Genomic DNA, 23,328 nt, shown 5'->3' on the forward strand with positions numbered 1-23,328 from the left:
CAGTGTTCATGAGGCCTTTAAAAACCAGTCGGGCCACCTAGACCTGTGGGCTCCGGCCTCACCCATCTCCATGGCAACCCGGGCTCAGGGCGGCCTGCCAAGCCTCGATGGGCTGGATGGGTGATTCACGGTCAGGAGTCTGGGCCGGGCGCTGCCGGCAGGAGCAAACAGCAGCCGGGTCCCCACCTCCTCTCTCACCCTCTCCCGGTGCCCACTTCCCCTGAGTTGCTGTCTCTGGAAGGATGAAGCCCTTCGGCAACAGCAGAGATCCTGGAGTCCTGCCTTCTCCAGGTCTGCCAGACCAGATAACAAGGGCAGAAACCAAATTCTACCCTGATAAAAAAATAAAAACCGCCATAACTCGCTTTCTGCAACATTTGCAAGTATACTGTTAGTTATGGCAGAATGGAAAGAAGCCAACCAGGGCCTACTATCAACTTTAGTTTTATTAGAGATGATGGAAAAGCCCCAGAGACCACAGTCTTGGGGAATGACCCGATCCCCACTTTCTTCTTCCCTGTGCATATGATCATCCCAGGGGCCATCTCGTTCCCTTGGGGCTTCTGCTGAGCTGCGGATCTACAGAAACCAGTACCCTCAAATGCCACCGGAGACTTCTTTCCAGGCCAGCAGTTCTCAATGTATGGTCCCCAAATCAGCTATAGTGGCAACAGCATCACCTGGGAACTTGTTGGATGTGCAAACTTGCTGTCCCCACCCCACCCTGATGGCTCAAGGGGTAGAGAATCCACCTGCAATGCAGGAGATGCAGGTTCAATCCCCGAGTTGGAAAGATCCCCTGCAGAAGGGAATGGCAACCTATCCCAGTATTCTAGCCTGGAGAATTCCATGGACAGAAGAGTCTGGCAGGCTATAATAGTCCATGGGGTTGCCAAGTCGGACACGACTGAGCGACTGAGCACACCAACTAAGGTGAAATCCAGCAAACTGTGCTGTTTTTTTGGCCACACCATGTGGCATGTGGGATCTTAGTTCCCCGACCAGGGATTGAACCTGAGTCCCCAGTCCACAGTCTTAACCACTGGACTACCAGGGAAGTTCCCGCAATCTATGTTTTAACAAGCACCCCCAGATGATTCTGCTGCCCACTTGAGTTTGAGAACCACTGCTCTGAGACTTTCATTTACACAGTGAACAACTAGAGGACATGGTAAAGCTCTCTCGGGGGAGGGGGGCTGTTTCTGAACCCAGAGACTAGCTTTTGAAATGCCAGTGCCAAAGGGCACAAAGGCACAGAATGGGGGCCTGAGCCTCCCTCGGGTGCACAGCTATACTGCTGGCACTGGAAAGCCAGGGGACCTGGGCCCGAGGACCACCTTGGCGGCTACACGGTGACAGGTAAGGGGGAGGATGTAGGACAGGTAGGCAGGAAGGAAGAGGTAAGAGAGATAGATACTGTCTGGACAACACTCTCTTGAACCCATTGAGCAGGGAAGAAGTCATAGTAAATGCTCAAGTCAGAACCTGCATTTGGCTTCCCCACACGCCTCCACCCACAGACTCACCCGGTGAACCCTCCTCCCTGAGACACCAAAATGACCTGGTCAGCCTTGGCAGAAACGTCCCTAATGTCTGCAGCCTGCAATCTCCCTAGGACAGTCTGCGCTGTGTATGGAAGGGGTTGTTGTTTGTTGTTTAGTTGGTGAGCCATGGACTGTAGCCCACCAGGCTCCTCTGTCCATAGAATTCTCTAAGAATACTGGAGTGGGTTGCCATTCCTTTCTCCAGGGGATCTTCCCGACCCGGGGATTGAACCCACGTCTCCTGCACTGGCAGGTGGATTCTTCACCACTGGGCCACCAGGGAAGCCCCGTATAGAAGTGAACTCTTCCTCAGATTTTCCTCTGGGACAGATTCCACAAGAAGGGCCCCTGCCAACCAGGCCTCCTGATGTGCCCCCAACTGGTACCTCCCTCCCCCGCCTTTCTCAAACTGGGGAAATCTCTGAAATGGGCATTTTGTAATTAGATGGAAAGATAATCTCTCTATTTCACCTTCTGAAAGGGATGAAGCCTATGGTAAAATTTCAGCTTTGAGCGATGCCTTGGGATGCGGGTTGGCAGAGCTGAAGGAATAAGACGCGGCAGAATGTGAAAGCTCAGGACAACCTCAATCTCTGAAAACTTCTAAGGAGAGGCAGCTTAGGTAATAGCAACTACAGAGAGCTGCAGAAGCTGACCTCTGGCTAAGATGTCACAATAGGAGTTTTTACATCAAATATCCTGTTACTGCTCCCAATGACCTTGAATTATTGTTGGTAATGTTGCCACATTACCCTCATTCCCCACCTAGGGGAAGTGAGGCCTAAGGAGAGTCACCCATTGGTTGTCCCCCATCCCCGGGAATCTGCATTTCTAACAAGGCATCCCCTCCCTTCCCCCAGTAATCCCCTGGGTCACAAAGGCCCCCTGTGGCTCGGCTCTGTGTTGCTCTTTTACACAATGTGGCACCTTGAGGTGCTGTCAACAGCAACAAAACCAAAATCCAACCATCCCCTGCTCCTCTTCCCCCAAGCCAGGACCTGGGGAGGCAGACTTCTGCTTCTTGTGGCCAAGTGTGTGCGCATGTGTGTGTGTGTGCGCACGCTCAGTCGTGTCCGGCTCTTTGTGACTCCATGGACTGCAGCGCACCAGGCTCCTCTGTCCATGGGATTTTCCAGGCAAGCATACTGGAGTAGGGTGCTATTTCCTCCTCCAGGTGATCTTCCTGACCTGGGGATCGAAACTATTTAGTGCCTTTAACATGCTTCCCTGATGGCTCAGATGGTAAAGAATTTGCCAGCAATGCAGGAGACCCAGGTTTGATCCCTGGGTCAGGAAGATCCCCTGGAGAAGGAAATGACTATCCACTCCAGTGTTCTTGCCTGGAGAATCCCATGGACCGAGAAGCCTGGCAGGCTACAGTCCATGAGTCGGACTGAGCGACTCAGCACGCATGCACACCCATTCTGAACCTGAGGATGCGGGTGGGACTGCCTTATACCCTTCAAGGTAGTTTCCATCATCCCAGCTTGAGATGAGGAAACAGGCTCAGAGAGGTAAAGTAACTTGCCCACGGTCACAGAGCAGACATGCAGTGCCTTGGCGGACAGCTCTCTCCCTCTGTCGTATGCACAGCATGTGCCAGGCACAGGTCAGCTACTTGACTGCCTGTCTCATCCTTTGTGGAACGGAGGGAGCTTGGTCCCCTCTCTGGGGTGTGGTGGAGAATGAAGGACCCATAAAGGCTTTTTCTTAGCACATCTTTATGGGAATTCGGCAGCGACTACGTCTGAACAAGTTTGAGACTTGAGAAATCCTCCCTTCTGAGGACTGAGCCAGCATCATTTAAAAAACCAGAGCCCTGGGACTTTCCTGGTGGTCCAGTGGCTAAGACTCCACGCTCCTACTGCAGGGGGCCCAGGTTCGATCCCTGGTCAGGGAACTAGATCCCACATGCTGCAACCAAGAGTTCACATGCCTAACTAAAAGATCTCACGTGCCGCAGTTAAACCCTGATGCAGCCACATAAATTAAAAGAACAGCAACAACAACAAAAATCAGAGCCCTTATTCTGTCTAAGAGGAGAAAAGTTTCAGTTCCTACGAGGTGCTGGTGTTAAGTGGTTTAGGGCTGAGGGAATGGGAGGGAGGCCTCTGCCCAAGGTAACTTCCTTCTAAACAAGAAATCTCATTTCAAGTTTCCACTGCCTGTTCGCCAGACTTGTAGCACACGTCAGCCAGCCCATAAATCCATTTTCTGCTGAAAGCAAGCATTCTGATCTTAACCAAAATCATCTGATGTGGGAGACTGTTTTGGGGCTGTTGGCTTTAAATTCCAGAATACCATTGTGTTTTCCATTGTGTACGCCTCACTAAGATGCCTGGTGATCACACACACACACACACACACACACTCTTGCTGACACACTTTATCCATGCGGACCAGGTTCTCATTCCATCTGTAGAACCAGTTACCACTTGCTCACACAACCCTGAGTAGTGGGAGATGTGCCTGTCCGATCCATCTGCCAGGATGCCCCCTTCATTTTAGTCCCAACGATCAGACAACAAGCTGTCTGCTGTCTGCCATGTTCCTAGTTCCACCTGAAGCACTTCACCTGAATCATTACACTTTCTCAATGAACTCCCCAGGTAGGTAATATTAACTTCCAGTTTTGAGATGAGAAACTTCAGGCACAGAAGTTCAGTGGCTTGTCTTGGGATCACATAGGTGTCTGAGTTACAACGTGGACCCAGTAGAGTCTGACTACAGAGCCTAAATTCTCATGTTGCTAAGTCTTGTTGATCCATTTTGTTAATTTCAGGGCCAGAAGTTTTCAGTTTTGTCTTTTCTCCTTCCTAGTCACGTCTGATTCTATTTCAAAAGTGGCATCTTCTCACCGTAAAGGCCCCAAGAGAGCCCCTATGTATGAACAGAGTGTCCACCTTCTCAAGACAGGAAGGGACCTGCCACCCCACCTGGCCTGCAGGTGCCATGGGAGCCTGGCCTCTCTCTAGGGGAGCTGCCTGATGGATGGAGGCTTGATTCCTCTTCCTGACCTCTGGCAGGAAAGCTCTGTCCACGTTCTTGCTGACCTGGCCAGAAACTGAGTGTGGACACAGCCCTGCTCTGGGAAACAGATTCTCCAGAGTAACCTGGTACATTTCCTTCTTGTCCTAGCTTTGCCTCCGTTGCAAGCCTGGCAGGCAGACACTGCTGCAGCTGCCCACCGTCCTTATATCCCTTACAGGCCCCACGGTGGGATCCAGAGCCTCTACCCTTCCCCCACAGCCCATCCTGCCAGCAGATGCTGGTGTTATAGCCCTGGGCATGGGACCCCGGGAGGCATCTGTGACATGAGGGTCATGCCAGCTCCCTATCCTAAGGGTTCCTGCCCAGCACTGGAAGAGCGTCTAAATGCCTAGTTGAAATGAGTTTTCTGGTCTCTTAAGGGTTATCTGTCTGGGGAATCAGGGGTATAATGTGATTGAAGTGGGGGAAAGTAGGCTGGTAGAAAGGAGGCTTTAAAAAGTTTGAGCGCAAGAGTAAAACAGGATGAAATCCACAGCCCCACATCAAAAGAAGGAAGGCGCTTATAGTGCATCAGGGTGAGCAGCAGGAAGAGCCTTAGGGGGACAGTTTCCTGTCCCTGGAGGGCACATTCTGCTGGGGTGGCTTCCCACCCATCAGAGGGAGACATGGATGTGCGGAGTGCAAGCAAATGGGCACACTGCAGTCGTTCATCTAAAGGGAAGAGGTGCTTTCGATTGGGATCTGTAAATAACTACATCTTAGTCCTTTCAGGCTGTTATAACAAAGTACCGTGGACCTGTGGAAAAGTCCAAGATCAAGGCACTGTCCTCATGAGCTCATCACCCCAAAGGCCATGCCTCCAAATACCACTGCATTAGACTTGAGGATTTAACATATGAATGTGAAGAGACATAGTCTATAGCAAACTATCTTTTTAAACAAATGCTTGGGCTGTGCCCCCATGGCATGTGGAATATTTGTTCCCCAACCAGGGATCAAACCCATGCCCTCTGCAGTGGAAGTGAGGAGTCTTAACCACTGGACAGCCGGAGAAGTCCCTATAGCAAACTATCTCTTAAAATCACCAGACCTCCCAAAGAAGACATCCTGATGGCCAACAGGCACAGGAGAAGATGCTCATAGTCACTGGGGCACAGGAGAAGATGCTCATAGTCACTAATTGTTAGGGAAATGCAAATCAAAACCACAATGAGATATATTACACCTGTCAGAAAGGCTATTATCCAAAGGACAACAAGTAACAGGCACTGACGAGGATGTGGAGAAAGGGATCCTTGTGCAGTCTTGGTGGACATGTAAACTGGTGCAGCCAGTATTGAGGTTCCTCAGAAGATTAAAAATGGAAGCGATCCAGCAATTTCACTTCCAGTTACATATCCAAGGAACATGAAAACACTAATTTGAAAAGTTACATGCACCCTGATGTTCACTGCAGCACTATTTACTATTGTAAATAGTATTTACTATTGTAAACAGCTATTGCCAAGATATGGTCACAATATAAATGTAAATGGATAAAGAAGATGTGGTGTATATATACACACACACATATATATACACACACATATACACATACATATATGTACACACATACATATACACAACAGAATATTATTCAGCTATAAAGAAAAGATAGAAATCGTGCCATTTGTGACAACACGGATGGAACTGGAAGATATTATGTTAGGTGAAATCTGAAAAACAACACAAATGAACAAACCAAACCCACAGACACAGAGAACAGATGGGTGGCTGCCAGAGGGGAAGAAGGCTGGGAGACGGGGCATGAAATGGGTGAAGGGGATCCAGAGGTGCAAAACCTTCAGTTATAAAATACATAAGTCATGGGGATGTGACGTATAGCATGGCAACTATAGTCAGTGATACTGTTGTGCAAATTTGAAAAGTCGCTCTCATTTCAAGAAAAAGATGTGTGCACCCCGATGTTCACTGTGGCACTATTTACAACAGCCAAGGTATGGAAACAACCTAAACGATAAAAAGATGTGGCATATATATTCAAGAAAAAAAATGCTGTGACTTTGGTGACAGATAGTACCTAGACTTACTCTGGTGCTCATTTTTCAGGGTATACAAATGTCAAATCAGTATGTTTTTGGAGGAAGGTCCTACTGATTTCATGAGATTCCTGCCTGCCCCGCCGCCGAAATTCAGACCTGCCAGTCAAGGATGACAGCATGCAGTATTTAAAAACTATCCAGAAGTCAGTGTTTTTTTGGTGGCGGGGAAGAATTACTGGATGGATGTAATTAAAATAAAATTATCTCATCTGGACACAGGATGTTGCTTTCCACAGCTGCCTGCCATCGTCTGACGGAAAACGAACACGTCCCTGGACCAGTGTTACTTTTTCCACGGAACGAAGCAGGCAAGTATCTGCAGTTAGACTTGGAAAACATAAATTAAAAAAAAAAAGTATCGTTTAGCGCTTTTGATCTCCTGAATTCCCTTAGCTGCAAAGGATCATCTCTGGGTGAACCCGGGTCTGACAGTCTCTTCCCCAGATTTTCAAGTTCCAAACCATAAAGTCAGTGCTCTTCTGTAGGTTCGAGGGAATGATGGTTTCTGCAAGACTTTGGTTGAAAAGACCTGTGGCGGCTCCCAATAAAGTTCCCCTGATCCTACTCTGGGGGAGGCGGGAACACAGAATATAAACATGCAGCTTCCAGAAACTTCTCCACACTCCTCTGCCCAGACTATCCGCCAAGGAGGCTACAGGACCACAGAAGCCATGGTGACCTGTGACTTCAGGTCCCTCACCTCACAGGCAGAGGTACCCAAGAAAGCCAATCAAGGCTTGTGTTCTTCAGTAGAAAAGGTGCTTGTGTTAAGTCCCAGGGGTATTAAGCCCCAAACTGTGCAACGGATCCCAAAAGGCGGGGCCTCCTTGCAAAATGGAATTGAACAGGAAAACAGACACATCAAACACAGACACACAGTTGCGCATGTAAGAGGGAAGATTCGCCTCGGACACAAAAAGGAAAAGCGTGAGAACACTGATGGGTGAGGTCTAAAACCACAGAAGGCTTCATTTAGCACAGTAAGCATTCTGGTGAGGACAGCCCTCAAAAGGGCTGTTTATCGAAATGGTTCTGAACCAGCAGTGGTTTCGTTTGAGCACAAAGAGGAAGGTCTGGAATGGTGCTGTGGGCCACTCTGAAAAGAAAGAGTAGAGTGTGTGTGTCTGTGTCGGAATCCCGCCCCGCCCCGCCCCCCCAGGTCCCCCATCAGGAGGCAGATCTGTCGTTGACAACCACTGGAGGGCAAAGTGGAGGGGGTAAAAGCCCAGGAGCCAGGCAGGGAGAAGTCCTATTTTTCTGAGCAGAGGCAGACACCTGGCCTCCCCTCCCCTCTCCCCTAACCTGCCAGGCTCTGTGCAAACACAGCCGGCTCTCGCCGGGCTCCGGCTGTCTGGGTGCCAAAGGGTGGAAGCCATTTCATGCAAGAGCCCAGCGGCCTGCCGAGCCCAGCACTGAAGGCAAACAGCCTCTGGGGGAAGCCGCAGGTTAGGTAGGAGGGGCATCAGCCAGCGCCACCCCTGCTAGTCCATCCCCTACCCAGACCCCAAATCCCGGCGCCTCTGCAGTTTTATTTCCAGAGGTGGGGCCACCCATGAAATGGGAGTCAGCGTCCTGAAGTGGAGATCGCAGAGGTGGGTGGAGGAACGAAGCTGGAGGTGACGCAGCAGGAGGAGGAGGAGAAGAAGCCTGGACGTGTGTGGACAAGGGGTGTGCACCTGGCTACCTCTCTGGTTTCAACTTCCACACTTCTCAGGCAGTGGCTCCCACCCACCCTACCTCCTTTCCCCACAGGGATGATAAGAGCTACAGATGGAAGCTTACTCCGCACCCAGGACTAAGCTCCTGGGCTAAGTGTACCACAAGCACGCGCTCATGTAACCCATAGCCACCCCGGGAGGGCAGGCTCCATGTGATGATGGGGAAATCGAACCCAGAGCTGCTGGTGCTCTGACCATTGGGAAGTGCTGCCATGAAAGGCTCACCCAGGGGGAGACCTCACCCAGGGGGGAGTGGAGGCAACTCTAGGATTAACAGGAAAGAGAGGCAAGACTCAGGTCCCAGAAATAAAGGTCAAATGAAGGCACTCTCTGAGCCAAGCCTGGGTATACTTCCATTTCCGGACTCCCGTTTTGGGTTGTGTGGGAATGTCCTTCACTGTAGGTCATGGGGGTGGGACTGGTTTCTTAGGCTGACCTTTTGGGACCATTTGCTCCGACTCACTAGTCTTACAGATGAGGAAGCTGAGCTATGGGGTTCAAAAGTGACCTGCTTGGGACTTCACTAGTGGTCCAGTGGTTAAGACTGTGCTCCCAATGCAGGGGGCATGGGCTCAAGCCCTGGTCAAGGAACTAGATTCTACATGCCACAACTAAGAGCTGGCGCGGCTAAATAACACACACACACACACACACACACACACACACACAGACAAAAGTGACATGCTCAAAGTGGGCTGAGGGCAGAGCTGACTAACACCCAGGTCCCTGAACTCTGGTTTCCACGAAGCCTGTCTTAGGCCCAGGAGATACCGTTTCTTGGGAAAGAGAAATTCCCTGCTCTTCCCATCAGGAGGGAGGGGAGAGGGATGAGGTGGGGGGACACAGTGAGCAAAGGGGCAGAGGGAGGTGAGGGTAGAATGGGAAAGCCTGGCCTGGCCCAGCTCTGGTTCCCCACAGCTGAGGCTGCCACTCTGGCATCATAACAGGTTTCCCCTCTCAATCTTTTCTGGAGGGTGGTGGGCAAGCAGGTCGGAGGAAACCCAGAAACAACTGAAATGGAACTGGGAAGTTAAGAGTCCCGGAGCCACTGGAAGGACAGACTATCTGCTGACTTGGCTGCAGGCACCAGGGGTCTTGCTTCGGTTGGGGGGGGGGGCAGGTGGTGCAGGCTCTGCTGTCACCGAGGGTCCCTCAGGAATGAGAATAGGGGCCAGGGAAGAGGTACACCCTCCCTCCTTGATTGCCCCTGCCATTGAGGTGGGCCTCTCCTCTCTGGATCCCTGCTGGACCACCCCTCTCAGCATCCCCTGTCTATGAGGTATGGGTGACTCCTACCCTCCCAACTCCTGCTCTTCAAGGCCCCTATCAGGTCCCAAACACTGAATTTATAAATTCTGGGTCTCAAGAGAGAAAGGAAAGTGATGACATCATGATTCAAGCAAGCAGTTCCCTCAGGTCACAGCTTCCCTTAAAAATTATTTTTTGAGGGCTTGTTGCCACCCTCCTGTCATTCTCATCCAGCTGGGCATGGTGGCTAGTGGTGACATAAAGTGCATTGGGTACATTGCAGCCCACCAGATCTGTTTTCAAACTTACCTCTGACGCTCTCCAGCTACCTGACCCTGGCTAAGTTACGGAACCTCTCTGGGTCCTGGTTTCCTGGTCATTAGTGAAATAGGGATAATGCTTTCTGCTCTGACCATATTGTGGAACTTGGAAAAGGACTTTGCAGGCTGTACCGTGCTGCACAAGGGATCACAGCGTTCCTTTACTCCATCACCTCCTAGGGGATGAGGTCTTCATCTCTATAGGGACCTTAATACAGGAGTTCTGAACAATGGGCTTCCCTGGTGGCTCAGTGGTAAAGAATCCTTCTGCCAATGCAGGAGATGTGGGTTTGATCCCTGGCTTGGGAAGATCCCCTGGAGAAGGAAATGGCAATCCATTCCTGTATTCTTGTCAGGGAAATCCCATGGACAGAGGAGCCTGGTGGGTTACAGTCCATGGGGTCACAAAAGAGCTGGACACGACCTAGCAACGAAACAACAATGACAACTGAACAATAACTGATTCAGATTCATGTAGCTACTGCCTACCCCCCACACCACCTGTTACCAGGTCCCCTTGTTGGTTTTGCGATGGAGATGGAAGAGGACAGGACCTAAAGGATCTAGGGGCCGAGGTGTTGGCTCGGTTCCCGTGACGCTGATTGGATCAGCCCAGTTCTAGTTCCCACTTCTTTCCTGTGAAGAAGCTGGACAGGATGACCTCGAAAGTCATTTCTAATTCTACACCCAACCGTTCCCAGAATGAGTCATCTGTTTCAGGTGACACTGCCCATCAGCAGCACTGAGGGCAGGTGGGGGCAGCTCTGGACATGGGTGGGGTGGCGGGCTGGAGGCTGCCGGAGAGGTCTGGGAGTCTCCCGCCAGGCTCCCCTGTCCATGGCATTCTCCAGGCAAGAATACTGGAGTGGTTTGCCATGTCCTCCTCCTCCAGGGGATTTTCCCAACCCAGGGATCAAATCCATGTCTCTTGCATCTTCCGGACTGGCAGGTGGGTTCTTTACCACTAGGGCCACCTGGGAAGCCAAGGAGTCAACAACGGACTAGCAGGAGAGAGAAGGTGCTAGGGAGGGGCTAGAGGAAAACTCCTTAAAGGGCTAGGGTGGGGCAAGGCGGGGCTAGCCTGCCTTCCACATTCTTCTCTGGTGCCTCTTTTGGGGTGAGGAGGAAGCAGGCTGGCAGCTAGCTGGCTGGCTGCTGGGACTGGTGGGAACAGCAGGAGGAGGGGGTGCCCAACGCAGGAGGGTCTCCCTAGAGCAGGCCCTGGGCTGGGCAGGGCACATCTATACTCCACCTTCACTAGGGCAGGTGTTTGGTGTGACAACTTGTGCAAGGGCAGGTCTCATACCCCGTCAGGGAGAGGAGTAAATCTTGGGAGATTTTTCCCTGGGGCTCATGGGGAAACAGATCCGGGGGAATAAGGACGGTTTTGTCACAAGCCTCCTGTGGCATGCCTCTGCTTCTACAGCCATCTCTCTCTGGAGGGTGGCACAGGGCCTGCCTTTCCAAATGCCTTCCTGATGGCAAAGGGGCAAAAACCGTCCACCTGTGAGCGGGGGATGTGGCCCCTTAATCCCCCTAGGGAGGGCTCCGAGGGGCCTCTCCCCTTCCCCGCTGCCCGCCTCAGGCTGCCCTAGGCTGAGAGGCTGCCAGTGGCCGGCAGCAGGAGTCCTGGAACTCCCAGGCCTGCGTCCTCCCCAGGTGACAGTCCGCTCCGGGTGGCCCCACCCGGCTTCTGGGTGGGCTGGCGAGGGAGGAGGTGGGGCGGCCACCTGATCCCTCCCGGAAGTGGAGAAACAGGGGACTCATCGCACACTGGCGCCGATAAGCATCGGCCCCAACTCTCTCCAACTGTCCCGGAGTTCTCTCCAGTCCAGATGCTTATCGCCCTTGGGGGAAAAAGAAAATCAAGACAAGCTAGTCTTTCAGGTAGTTTCGAGGGAGTTCGGACTTTCTCACGCCGGCTCAGAATCAGCTCGGGGGTGCAGGAGGGACCCCGACTTTCATTCACGGATGAGGTCCCGGGACGCCGACACCCGCGGTCGGCGCGTCCCTTCCCCTCCCGCGCAAACGTGCCAACAGCTCTTGGCTGAGCGCCCCCGGCGAGACATTAGTCCCTTTTCGCGTCCGCATCCTCCCCCTCCTCGCGGCCCCGGACACTCGGGGGACCCCGCCCGGGTCACGAGCCGCACAGTCCGCCACAGCCCCCCTGGCCTTGAGTCCCCAGTAGAGGGGTGCTCTGATTCTTCCTCCTGCACTCGGAGGGCCTCGGGTTGGGAGCAGACACCAACCCCACCGGCAGCTCTTCATGGCCGGGCGTCAGCCGCCCGCCTCGCTTCGGACGCGCCCCGGACCAACCCGCCCGCCCCGCCCGTCTCGGCTCTGGCCGAGGAGTTAGCTGGCGGCCGCAGCGCCCTCTCCTCCCCGCCAGGAGTCTTCCCCGCGCGGGTTGTGCGGGTGTCCGGCAACCCTGATCGCGGACGGAGTGCGCGGGGCGGACAGGTGGCCCCCGAGAGGCGCGCGCGGCAGTCGCACTGACTCACCCAGAAGATGAAGTTAAATCCGAAGAGCAGGTATTTGATGCACTTGGTGCCTCCTTTGACCGGCATGGTGCGAGCTAGAGTGGCCTCGGTTGGACTGATGTGAAACGGGGCCGCGTGAGGCCGGGACGCGTGGGACCGGGCTGTGGACCGAGGTGCGCGCGGCTGCGGGCTGGCCTCCGGGCTGCACTTTTAAAAAGTGCCACTCCTCGGGCGCGCGCCGCCGCGGTGCGCATGTGCTGGGCCCCGCCCCCGCCCCGCAGGCCCCGCCCCCGGCCCACCTGCCCCGCCCCGCCCAGATCCGGGGGCCCGCGGCCCCTCCCGCCTCTGGCTCGGTGGTGCTCCCCTCCTAGTCGGCCGGACCCGACTTCCCGCCTTGCCTGCCCTTTCCTCCCAACCGTCCTGGGGTCTTTCCAGGCCGTCATCCCTGGCCGATTTCATCCTGGAATTATGTGAAGGCCTCGCCCTTTCGATTCTCTCCTGGATTCTGCCCCTCCCGAACCCTCTACTTTGGGAAGAACTTCCCAGGTGAGTGGTGAGGGCAGAGGCCCCTTACCCAAGATGGCCCGCAGAATGAGGGCTCTTCTTAGTTGGGGCCCGATTTGAAGAGAAGCTGCCCGGTTTCTGTCTCCCTGGGACGGCTCCTTGCACACCTTCACTCTGAAGCACACTCCTCACTCGGCACACGGAGGCTTGCCTTCCGTATGGGAGGATCGACAGGGGCTTATGGAAGTAATCCTGAAATACCATCAATGAATAGTAATAGGTCTGAGAGCTGGGCAATGTGGGATTGCTTCCTGGATTTGTGGTTCAGATGCCCTAGAAAAGAGAAGGGCTGTAGCCTGGCTTCTGTTCTTGCCTCTTCTCCTCATCACCCTCCTTCTTGCCCTTGACACTGCCCGCTGCCACATCTTTGAACTCCTGTGCCAGAGTTCTTAGGGTGTTTCTCCTCTGCTCCAAAATGTCCAGCAAATGACAAATGTTGGCTAGGATGTGGAGAAAAGGGAACCCTCCGAGACTGTTGTGCTGTGCTTAGTCTCTCAGTCGTGTCCAACTCTTTGCGACCCCATGGACTGCAGCCCACCAGGCTCCTCTGTCCATGGGATTCTCCAGGCAAGAATACTGGCATGGGTTGCCATGCTCTCCTCCAGGGGATCTTCCCAACCCAGGGATTGAAGCCAGGTCTCCCGCATTGCAGGCAGATTCTTTACCATCTGATCCACCAGGGAAGCCCCAAAACTGTTGAAGGGGAATATAAATTGATACAACCACTATGGAAAGCAGTATGGAGGTTCTTTAAAAAATTAAAAATAGAACTACGCAGCAATTCCACTCCTGGGTATTTGTCCAAAGAAAATGAAAACATTACTTGAAAATATATTTGCACTCCTATGTTCATTGTAACATTATTTCTAGTAGCCAAGATATGGAAAGAACAGAAGTGTCCATCACTATATGAATGGATAAAGAAGATATATATATATATATATGTGTGTGTATATCCAGTACTCTTGCCTGGAAAATCCCATGGACAGAGAAGCCTGGTAGGCTGCAGTCCATGGGGTCGCTAAGAGTCGGCCACGACTGAGCGACTTCACTTTCACTTTTCACTTTCATGCATTGGAGAAGGAAATGGCAACCCACTCCAGTGTTCTTGCTTGGAGAATCCCAGGGACAGTGGAGCCTGGTGGGCTGCCGTCTATGGGGTCGCACAGAGTCGGACACGACTGACGCGACTTAGCAGCATACATATATATATATATATATATATATGATGGAATATTACCCATAAAAAGAGGGAAAACTTGCAACCACATAGATGAACCTAGAGCGTATTTTGCTAAGTGAAGTAAATCAGAGAGAGAAAGACAAATGAAATCTAAAAAACAAGACAAATGTAACTAAACAGAAACCGAGATATACATACAGAGATACCAACAGTTGGTTGCCAAGTGGAGGTGGGTAGGGGGAGGAGAGAAATAGGTGAGGGAGATTAGGAGGTACAGACTTTCAGTTACAAAATAAATGAATCATGGGTATGAAATGTACAGTGTGGGGGAATATAGTCAATAATTATGTGATATCTTTGGACAGTGACAGATAATAACTAGACTTATTGTGATCACTTCGAAACTTATAGAAATATCAAACCACTATGTTATGTATGTATCAGGAACTAACACAATGTTGTAGGTCAATTATGCATGATACAGGGTGCTCGGGGCTGGTGCACCGGGATGACCCAGAGGGATGGGATGGGGAGGGAGGTGGGAGGGGGGTTCTGGAAGGGGAACACGTGTACACCCATGGCGGATTCATGTCAATGTATGGCAAAACCAATACAATATTGTAAAGCAAAAAAATGGATAAATAAATAAATTTAATTTAAAAAAGGCCAAAAATAAAAATAAAAAAATAAAATTAAAACAACAACAACAACAAGCAAACAAGCTCAGAGATAGAGATTAGATTTGTGGTTACCAGAGGTGGAGGTGGGAAGGTAGGAGAAGGGGAATTGGATGAAGGTGATCAAAAGGTACAAACTTCCAGTTATAAGATAAACAAGTACTAGGGATTTAATGTATAACATGATAAATATAATCAACAGTGCTGTAAGTTATAAGGAAAACTGTTAAGGAAATAAATCCTAAGAGTTCTCAGGACAACGAAAAACATGTAAATATTTTTCTGTTTCTTTCATGTATGTATATGAGACATGGATATTCACTAAACCCATTGCGGTAATCATTTCATGATGTATATGAGTCAAATCATTATGTCATACACCTTAAACATATACAGTGCTGTATGTCAGTTATAGCTCTGTCTACTAAAAAAGATGCACAATGTGGGAGTTGTGAGTTAAGTTTTATTTGGGGCAAAATGAGGACTGCAGCCCAGGAGGCAGCACCTCAGATAGCTCCGAGAGACTGCTCCAAAGGGGCAGTGGGAGGAAGGTCAATATATAAGATTTTGGTGAAGGGGGAGTTCGATACCATCAAGCACTCATTTTACAAAAGTTTTTCTGCTTGTCACGAGGATCTGATGTCATGATGAAAGGATTTAGTGCTTTTCTAGATATGAGAAGATGGCAAGGATTGGAATCATAAAATTTGTTCCTGAAAATAACCAACTATCTAAAAACCAGTTCCACCAGGTTCCCCAGAGCACAGAGTGCCTCACTCTCCACCCTGAACCCCCTTGGGGTGTTTAAGGTCAACAGCTGGAGCAGTGCAGAGTTCAATCTCCGCAGAGGCAGATGGCACATGCCCTTGCTGTTCAGTCGTTGGCAATGCTCTTGGCAAGTGCCAGTTTGTAGTTGACATCTCAAAGAAACTGGAAGAAAAAAATACTTTCTGCAGCTCTCCTGCATTCAATGACTTAAGTCGAAATCCCTTATTTTGCCCTCCACAGCACCCCAGCCCTGCATGTGGCATGTGGTATGTTCCTTCTGGCTGGCTAACCTTCCCCTCTTCACGTGTAAAAATTCCATGCTTTCTTAAATATTTTTTTCCTGGTTCTCACCAAAGGATAAGGAGAGTCCCCCTACTTTTGAAAACCCAAAACCCTTTCACATTTTTTTTTTCAAAATGAAGTTTCCTTTTTTTTTTTAATGACAAAAGCAAAACCTCATTGATTACCAAAACATCAGAAAATATTAATAGGCAAAAAGAACATAACTCAAAATAACACCCACCTGAAACAGCTGGTGTTACCACTTTGAAATTATATTTTGCTCTGTTTATTATCACTGTTAACATTTGTCTCATCAATTTGTTCATTCAAGCCAAATGTGGTTTCAGTATCCAGACACACAAGGGTATATTCTTAGAGCAGGAGGGGACCGAGACTGTTACATGACCTCAAGGAGTGAGGCTTGAAGGCCAGGGGAGCTCAAAGTAGACTTCTGACCCAAACAGGGAAGCAGGCTGCAGAGTGCCTTGAAAAGTGGTTGTAATCAAGGGAGAATTGGGCAAAGTTAGGACAGGGGCTGTCTGGAGTCTGGGCTGGAGCTCACAGTAGGGGGGAGGTGTGTGGGGAAGTGAGGCGGGCATCTAGCTAGAGGTACCTCCTGGCCCTGGACTCTGCCCTCGGGGGATCATGGGTGGATTTAAGTGAGGGGAACCTGTGTTTTGGGTAGTTGGGTGGTGGTGGAGCAGGAGAGGCAGGCAGAAGGCTCCTTGACTATAAAGACCATTGTCTGTGTTTCCAGACCTTGGCTCAGAGTGTAGGGGGCTAAAGAATCTGCATGCAAAGCAGGAGACCCAGGTTTGATCCCTGGGTCAGGAAGATCCCCTGGAGAAGGAAATGGCAACCCACTCCTGTATTCTTGCCTGGAGCATCGCATGGACAGAGGGACCTGATGGGCTCCAATCCAAGGGGTCGCAAAGAGTCAGACACAACTGAGCGACTAACACTGAAAGTCGAGAACACCTGCAGGCGGGGAGTGAGGCAGCCAGAGACAGAGGTAGGCTGGGGACCCACAGAGGTCCATTAGGAGCATGTGGGTTCAGGTCAGAGACCCAGGGGTGCACTGAGGTGGGACAACAGAGTGGAGGCTGGAGAGAAGGCGGCAAATGCGGAGAGGGGATGAGTGTGTGAGGGGGCGGCCGGAGATGTCAGAGTCAGAGCAGCTCATTCACTTCTTCTGGTGCTTCTGGGGAGCCTGCTGTGTGTCCTGGACGCAGGGGATGCTGAGAGGACAACGCTCTCTGTCTCACCTGGAAGAATCCCAGTGCAGGCCAGACTAAGCCCCAGGAGTCTTTGTTCAGGGTGTAACTGAGCAGGACCCTATGGGATCTTCCCCAGGACAGGCCTCCCACATATCCTCTGCTTTAGCTCCTCTCTGAAGTACCCTGTTGTTGCTGTTTAGTTACTAAATCACGTCTGACTCTTTGTGACCTCATGGACTGTAGCCTGCCAGGCTCCTCTGTCCATGGAATTCTCCAGGCAAGAATCCTGGAGTGGGTTGCCATTTCCTTCTGCAGGGGATCTTCCTGACCCAGAGATCGAACCCGCATCTCCTGCTTGGCCAGCGGATTCTTCACCCCTGAGCCAATTGGGAAGCCCTGTAAAGTACCTACATGACACTATCTGAAGCAGATTTTCTGAGTTGTTTCAGAGATGTGAAAACTCCTCATCAAAAGGAAGATGTTGACTACCAGATGGCCAAGAGCACACAGCCCCAGGCCTCCTGAAGCCTAAGGACTGATAACGTTCACTCCTGTGACACCACCTGCTGCCTCACCATCAGCCCATCAGAGAATTGTGTACAAGCTGATCACACACCCTGTGACCCACCCCCACCTCCCTCACCTGGTTTTTCAAAATGCTTTGGAGAGCCTGGGGTTTTTTAGGGCACACGGCACCCATCTCCTTGCATGGCCCTACAATAAAACTTTTTCTGCTCCAAACTCTGACGTTTCAGTTTATTTGGCCTCCCTGTGTGTCAGGCGCCCAAACTTATGCTAGTAGAGGGGAGATTTGGCCTAGGAACTCGCAGGGGCCGGGATGTGTCCCCAGGTCTGCCTGGGAAGGAAGAGGCTTCCAACCTCTGTGAGGGACGTGGCAGCCAACTTTGGAAGGCCGGCCAGTAGAAGGGGGGCTGGGGGGCTGGGGGTGGTGGGGTGGCGGGGGAGGAGTTCCAAGTAGAGGGAACCACGTGTAAAGGCACAGGGTAGGAAACCACAGGTCGCTGCTGAGGAATCACCACAGTGGGTGAGACAGGGAAGGAAGGAGGAGGGGAAGGAGAAGCCGAGAAAACAGAATTTCCTTAATGTTGCCATGAGCGGCCACGCATAGGAGTTTTCCCTCTGTCACTGCCCCTCACCCACTGTGGCTGAGGACGGTTTGGTCCAGCCATGTGTAAGGCGAGCTTGAAGGAAGGCAGGAAACCAGACATGGGCTCATATGCTCAGCCAGAGTCCACCTGTCTTTCGAGACAGGTCTAAGGAGAGGAAAGATTTTATCTTTTTAATAAACCCCTCACCCTGTACTGGACTTCCCTGGTGGCTCAGCAGTCAAGAATCTACTTGCAATGCAGGAAACTCGGGTCTGATCCCTGTATTGGGAAGATCCCCTGGAGAAGGAAATGGCAACCTATTCCAGTATTCTTGCCTGGAGAATCCCGTGGGCAGAGGAACCTGGAGGGCTACAGTCCATGAGGTTGCAAAAGAGTTGGACATGACTTAACCACTAAACAACAACTCCCTGAACCACCTTCCTTCTCTTGTTCGCAAGCCCAGCTGGGAGGAGCTCAGGAAACATTTAGTTTCTAACCGAAACTCCTTCTTAGGGTGATTCTGAATACTGACTGTTTTATTCACCTGCCACAGGAGTGCCCAGGAAATGTTGGCGACAGTTACTATTACTGTTATTATTTGTACTATTACTGTTATCATTTGCCCTCAAGAAACCATGGGAGAGGCCATGGTGAAACATCAAATTACTTAAAATCAAAGGGGTCCTTAGAATGTGAATGAAGCGATCCGAGTTCTATTCTTGGTCCGACTCTTTGGTTTATATTCAATGAACCACCTCAGGCTCCTCAACTGTACAATAACATTTTTTAATGTCTTTTTTTTTTTAATTGTGGTGAAAGTCACATAATATATGCTCAGTCGACTGCTCAGTTACATTCAACTCTTTTGCAACCCCATGGACAATAACCCGCCAGGCTCCTCTGTCTATGGGACTTTCCAGGTGAGAATACTGGAGTGGATTGCCATTTCCTCTTCCAGAGGTCACATAATATAAAACACACTATTTTAATCATATTTCACTGTACAGTTCAGTGGCAGTAAGTACATTCACACAGTTGTGCAGCTCTCACTATCATCCGTCTCCCAAATCTTTCAGCTTCCAAAACCTGAAACTCTGTCCCCATGAAATGCTAAGTCCCCATCCCCACCACCCCCAGCCCCTGGCATCTACCAATGTACTTTCTGACTCTATGCATTTGACTGTTCTAGGTACCTCATAAGGATCCTAGGATCCTCATAGTGGGTTCACTCCAGTATTCTTGCCTGGAAAATCCCATGGACAGAGGAGCCTGATGGACTACAGCCCATGGGGTTGAAAAGAGATGGAACAACTTAGTGACTGAAGAATAAGAACAACAAAGTATATTGAAATGCATTTTTAGGATTAAGTTAATGTATGTCCTATAAACAGATTATATCTTCTTTTTTCCCCTCCCTGTGCTATATGTAGGCTCTCACCAGCCATCTACTTCATACATAGTAGCTGTACCATAACTTCTTGAATCAGGAGATGGCAGGTCTCCTCCATTCATGGGTTCGATTCCTGGATGGGAAAGATCCCCTGGAGGAGAGCATGGCTACTCACTCCATTATTTTTGCCTGGAGAATCCCATGGACAGAGGAGCCTGGTGAGCTACAGTCCACGGTGTGGAACAGAGTACGACATTACTGAGCACACACCTTTAGCCTTTAGCTCCATTTCTGGGGCCATGAGTCCCTGTTCCTGAGTGTGTTTGTGATGGGTGTTTTGTCCTACAGGCAACCGGGAAATGGAGTGATGGAAAAAACATGGTTTGCTTTAACTGGAAGGGGAAAATCTGGGTAAGCCCCTGAGTCAGAGATCACATGGAGGCAGTGAGGTCTTCCAGGCTCTGCGGTGAAGGGTGAAGGAGTGGGAAGACTTCCTCCCCTCCTTCAGGGGATCCTGTTTCTGGAAAAACCCTGCTCCTGGGGCTGAGGGTCCACGTTGGCTCTTGTGCCCCACCTGCTGGTAAGACATGAACACAGGGCTGGGGCGGCAAAGACCCGCCACGTCCATCTGCGTGGGGTGTTTTCACCTCCCGCTGCAGAAGGTGGCAGGAGGACCCACTCTGAAGGGCCATTAAGGCCTCCCAGCCGCTACACCAGTGGCCATTTCTCCTTGCTGTGACCCTGCTGACCAGCTCTTCCTTCTAGACACCTCCCCCTTGCTGTCCCGGGTGCTGCATCATCTTGGTTTACTCTTTTCCCTTCTAGAAACATCTTTGCTGCTCCTTGGGCTTCCCTGGTGGCTCCATGGTAAAGAATTCGCCTGCAATGCAGGAGACACTGGAGACCTGGATTGGATCCCTGGGTTGAGAAGATGCCCTGGAGTAGGAAATGGCAACCCACTCCAGTATTGTTGCCTGGAAATTCCCATGGATAGAGGAGCCGGTTGGGTTACAGTCCATGGATCACAAAAGAGTTGAACACAGCTGATTGCCACACACAAACACGTGTGTGTGCATGCTTTGGTGGTGAACTCCTTTAAACACACTTGCATTTGGTTGATTTCTGTGTTCTCCAAGCATCCAGTTCCTTGATGGCCCGGAGGAACCCTATGCAAACATGTGGAAAAGCTGCAAGGGGGTGAGTCTTCCTTGGGGCACGGCTCCTGTCCTGTGTTCTCTACTCCCCTCTCTCCCTGGACAGAGAGGCCCTATCGTCCTCTTTATTTCCCTCCATTTTTCTTTTGAGTTGACCTCTTCCTAAGTTCATCATGATATTCCTGGGCCTGTTGGCCATTTCTTCTCTGATGTCCCCCTAGATATCCCCTATTTCAAATCTTAAAACATGATGCTGTGAAAGTGCTGCACTCATTACGCCAGCAAATTTGGAAAACTCAGCAGTGGCCACAGGACTGGAAAAGGTCAGTATTCATTCCAATCCCAAAGAAAGGCAATGCCAAAGAATGCTCAAACTACCACACAATTGCCCTCATCTCACACACTAGTAAAGTAATGCTCAAAATTCTCCAAGCCAGGCTTCAACAATATGTGAACCATGAACTTCTGGATGTTCAAGCTGGATTTAGAAAAGGCAGAGAAACCAGAGATCAAATTGCCAACATCTGTTGGATCATTGGAAAAGCAAGAGAGTTCCAGAAAAACATCTATTTCTGCTTTATTGACTATGCCAAAGCCTTTGACTGTGTGGATCACAACAAACTGTGGAAAATTCTGAAAGAGATGGTAATACCAGATCACCTTACCTGCCTCCTGACAAATCTGCATGCGGGTCAGGAAGCAACAGTTAGAACTGGACATGGAACAACAGACTCGTTCCAAATCAGGAATGGAGTACATCAAGACTGTATATTGTCACCCTGTTTATTTAACTTATATGCAGAGTACATCATGCAAAATGCTGACTGGATGAAGCACAAGCTGGAATCAAGATTGCTGGGAGAAATATCAATAACCTCAGATATGCTAATGACACCACCCTTATGGCAGAAAGTGAAGAAGAACTAAAAAGCCTCACAATGAAAGTGAAAGAGGAGAGTGAAAAAGTTGGCTTAAAGCTCAACATTCAGAAAACTAAGATCATGGCATCTAGTCCTATCACTTCATGGCAGATAGATGGGGAAACAGTGGAAACAGTGGCTGACTTTATTCTTTCGGGCTCCAAAATCACTGCAGATGGTGACTGCAGCCAGGAAATTAAAAGACACTTACTCCTTGCAAGGAAAGTTATGACCAACCTATAAAGCATATTAAAAAGCAGAGACATCACTTTGCCAACAAAGGTCTGACTAGTCAAGGCTATGGTTTTTCCAGTAGTCATGTATGGATGTGAGAGTTGGACTATAAAGAAAGCTGAGCACCAAAGAATTGATGCTTTTGAACTGTGGTGTTGGAGAAGACTCTTGAGAGTCCCTTGGACTGCAAGGAGATCCAATCGGTCCATCCTAAAGGAGATCAAGTCCTGAGTGTTCATTGGAAGCACTGATGTTGAAGTTGAAACTCCAATACTTTGGCCACCTGATGCGAAGAGCTGACTCATTTGAAAAGACCCTGATGCTGGGAAAGATTGAAGGCAGGAGAAGAAGGGGACGACAGAGGACGAGATGGTTGGATGGCATCACCGACTCAATGGGCATGAATTTGAGTAAACTCTGGGAGTTGGTGATGGACAGGGAAGCCTGGTGTGCTGCAGTCCATGGGGTCACAAAGAGTCAGACACAACTGAGCAACTGAACTGAACTGAGATATCCCCACCTCCTAACTCCCCAAATCTGTGAAGACACCACCTTCCATGTCAAAAGGGATTTTGCACATACGATTATGTTAGGATCTTGAGGTGAGGAGGTTATCCTGGAGTGTGCTTGTGGGCCCAGTGTACTTCCAAGAGTCCTTAGAAGAAGAGACAGGAGGGTCAGAACCAGAGAAGGAGGCAAGCAGAGATGGGAGGGACATGGGGCCACAAGCCAAGGAATGCAAGCAACAATGGAAATTGGAAACAGCAATGAAGAAGATTCTCCCCTAGAGCTGCCAGAGGTGATAAGTAGAGCCTTACCAACTTGTTTTAGGCTTCTGACCTGCAGAGTTCTAAAGTGATATGTGCTATTTTTAAAAAAATGTTTGTTTATTTGGCAGTGCTGGGTCTTAGCTGTGCACACAAGATCTTCATTGCGGTGTGCAGGATCTTTTTAAATTGAGTCATGCAAACTCTTAGCTGTGGCTTATAGGATCTAGTTCCCTGACCAGTGATAGAAACCAAGCCCCCCTATGTGGGAGCATGGAGTCCTAGCCACTGGGCCATCAGGGAAGTCCCAATATGTGCTATTTTAAGCCATTATATCTGTGGTACTTTGTTGTAGAAGCAATGGAAAACTAAAAGATTTGTCTCAAAATAAACATCAAGATCAGACTTTGTAATCTCTGAGGGCCTCCCTGTACAAGAGGCCGACTTCCTTTCTCTTTGTCCCTCTCCCCCGACCCCTGTCCTCCCCCTAGTCAGCTCCAATCCTTGCCCCTCAACCCAAGACTCCTGTGCTCCAACTGATGCCACATCTGCTCACTGAATGCTGCTCCTGGGTTCTTTGTGTGTGGGTTCAGGCCCATGTAGGCAGATGAAATATAGTTAAGATGAACCTGAACTTGAGCAGCTGTGGCCCCCTGGGGC

At 50.3% G+C, this 23,328-nt stretch overlaps 1 protein-coding gene across 7 annotated transcripts in view; it reads right to left on the reverse strand.

Annotated features, from left to right (window-relative positions):
- CD9 (CD9 molecule) overlaps window positions 1-12,622 on the reverse strand; it is a 35,915-nt gene extending 23,293 nt beyond the window's left edge. For all 7 annotated transcript variants that reach the window (XM_081597127.1, XM_081597123.1, XM_081597126.1 and 4 more), the window contains exon 1: window positions 12,425-12,622. In XM_081597127.1, coding sequence (XP_081453253.1) covers window positions 12,425-12,490 — 66 coding nt within the window. In that variant the 5' untranslated portion in view covers window positions 12,491-12,622. The remainder of the gene's footprint in view (window positions 1-12,424) is intronic.
- Window positions 12,623-23,328: the final 10,706 nt, after the last annotated feature.

This window comes from Giraffa tippelskirchi, chromosome 4 (genome assembly GCF_054371585.1).
Source record: "Giraffa tippelskirchi isolate mGirTip1 chromosome 4, T2T-mGirTip1v1.2.pri, whole genome shotgun sequence".
NCBI classification, from domain to species: Eukaryota; Metazoa; Chordata; class Mammalia; order Artiodactyla; family Giraffidae; genus Giraffa; species Giraffa tippelskirchi.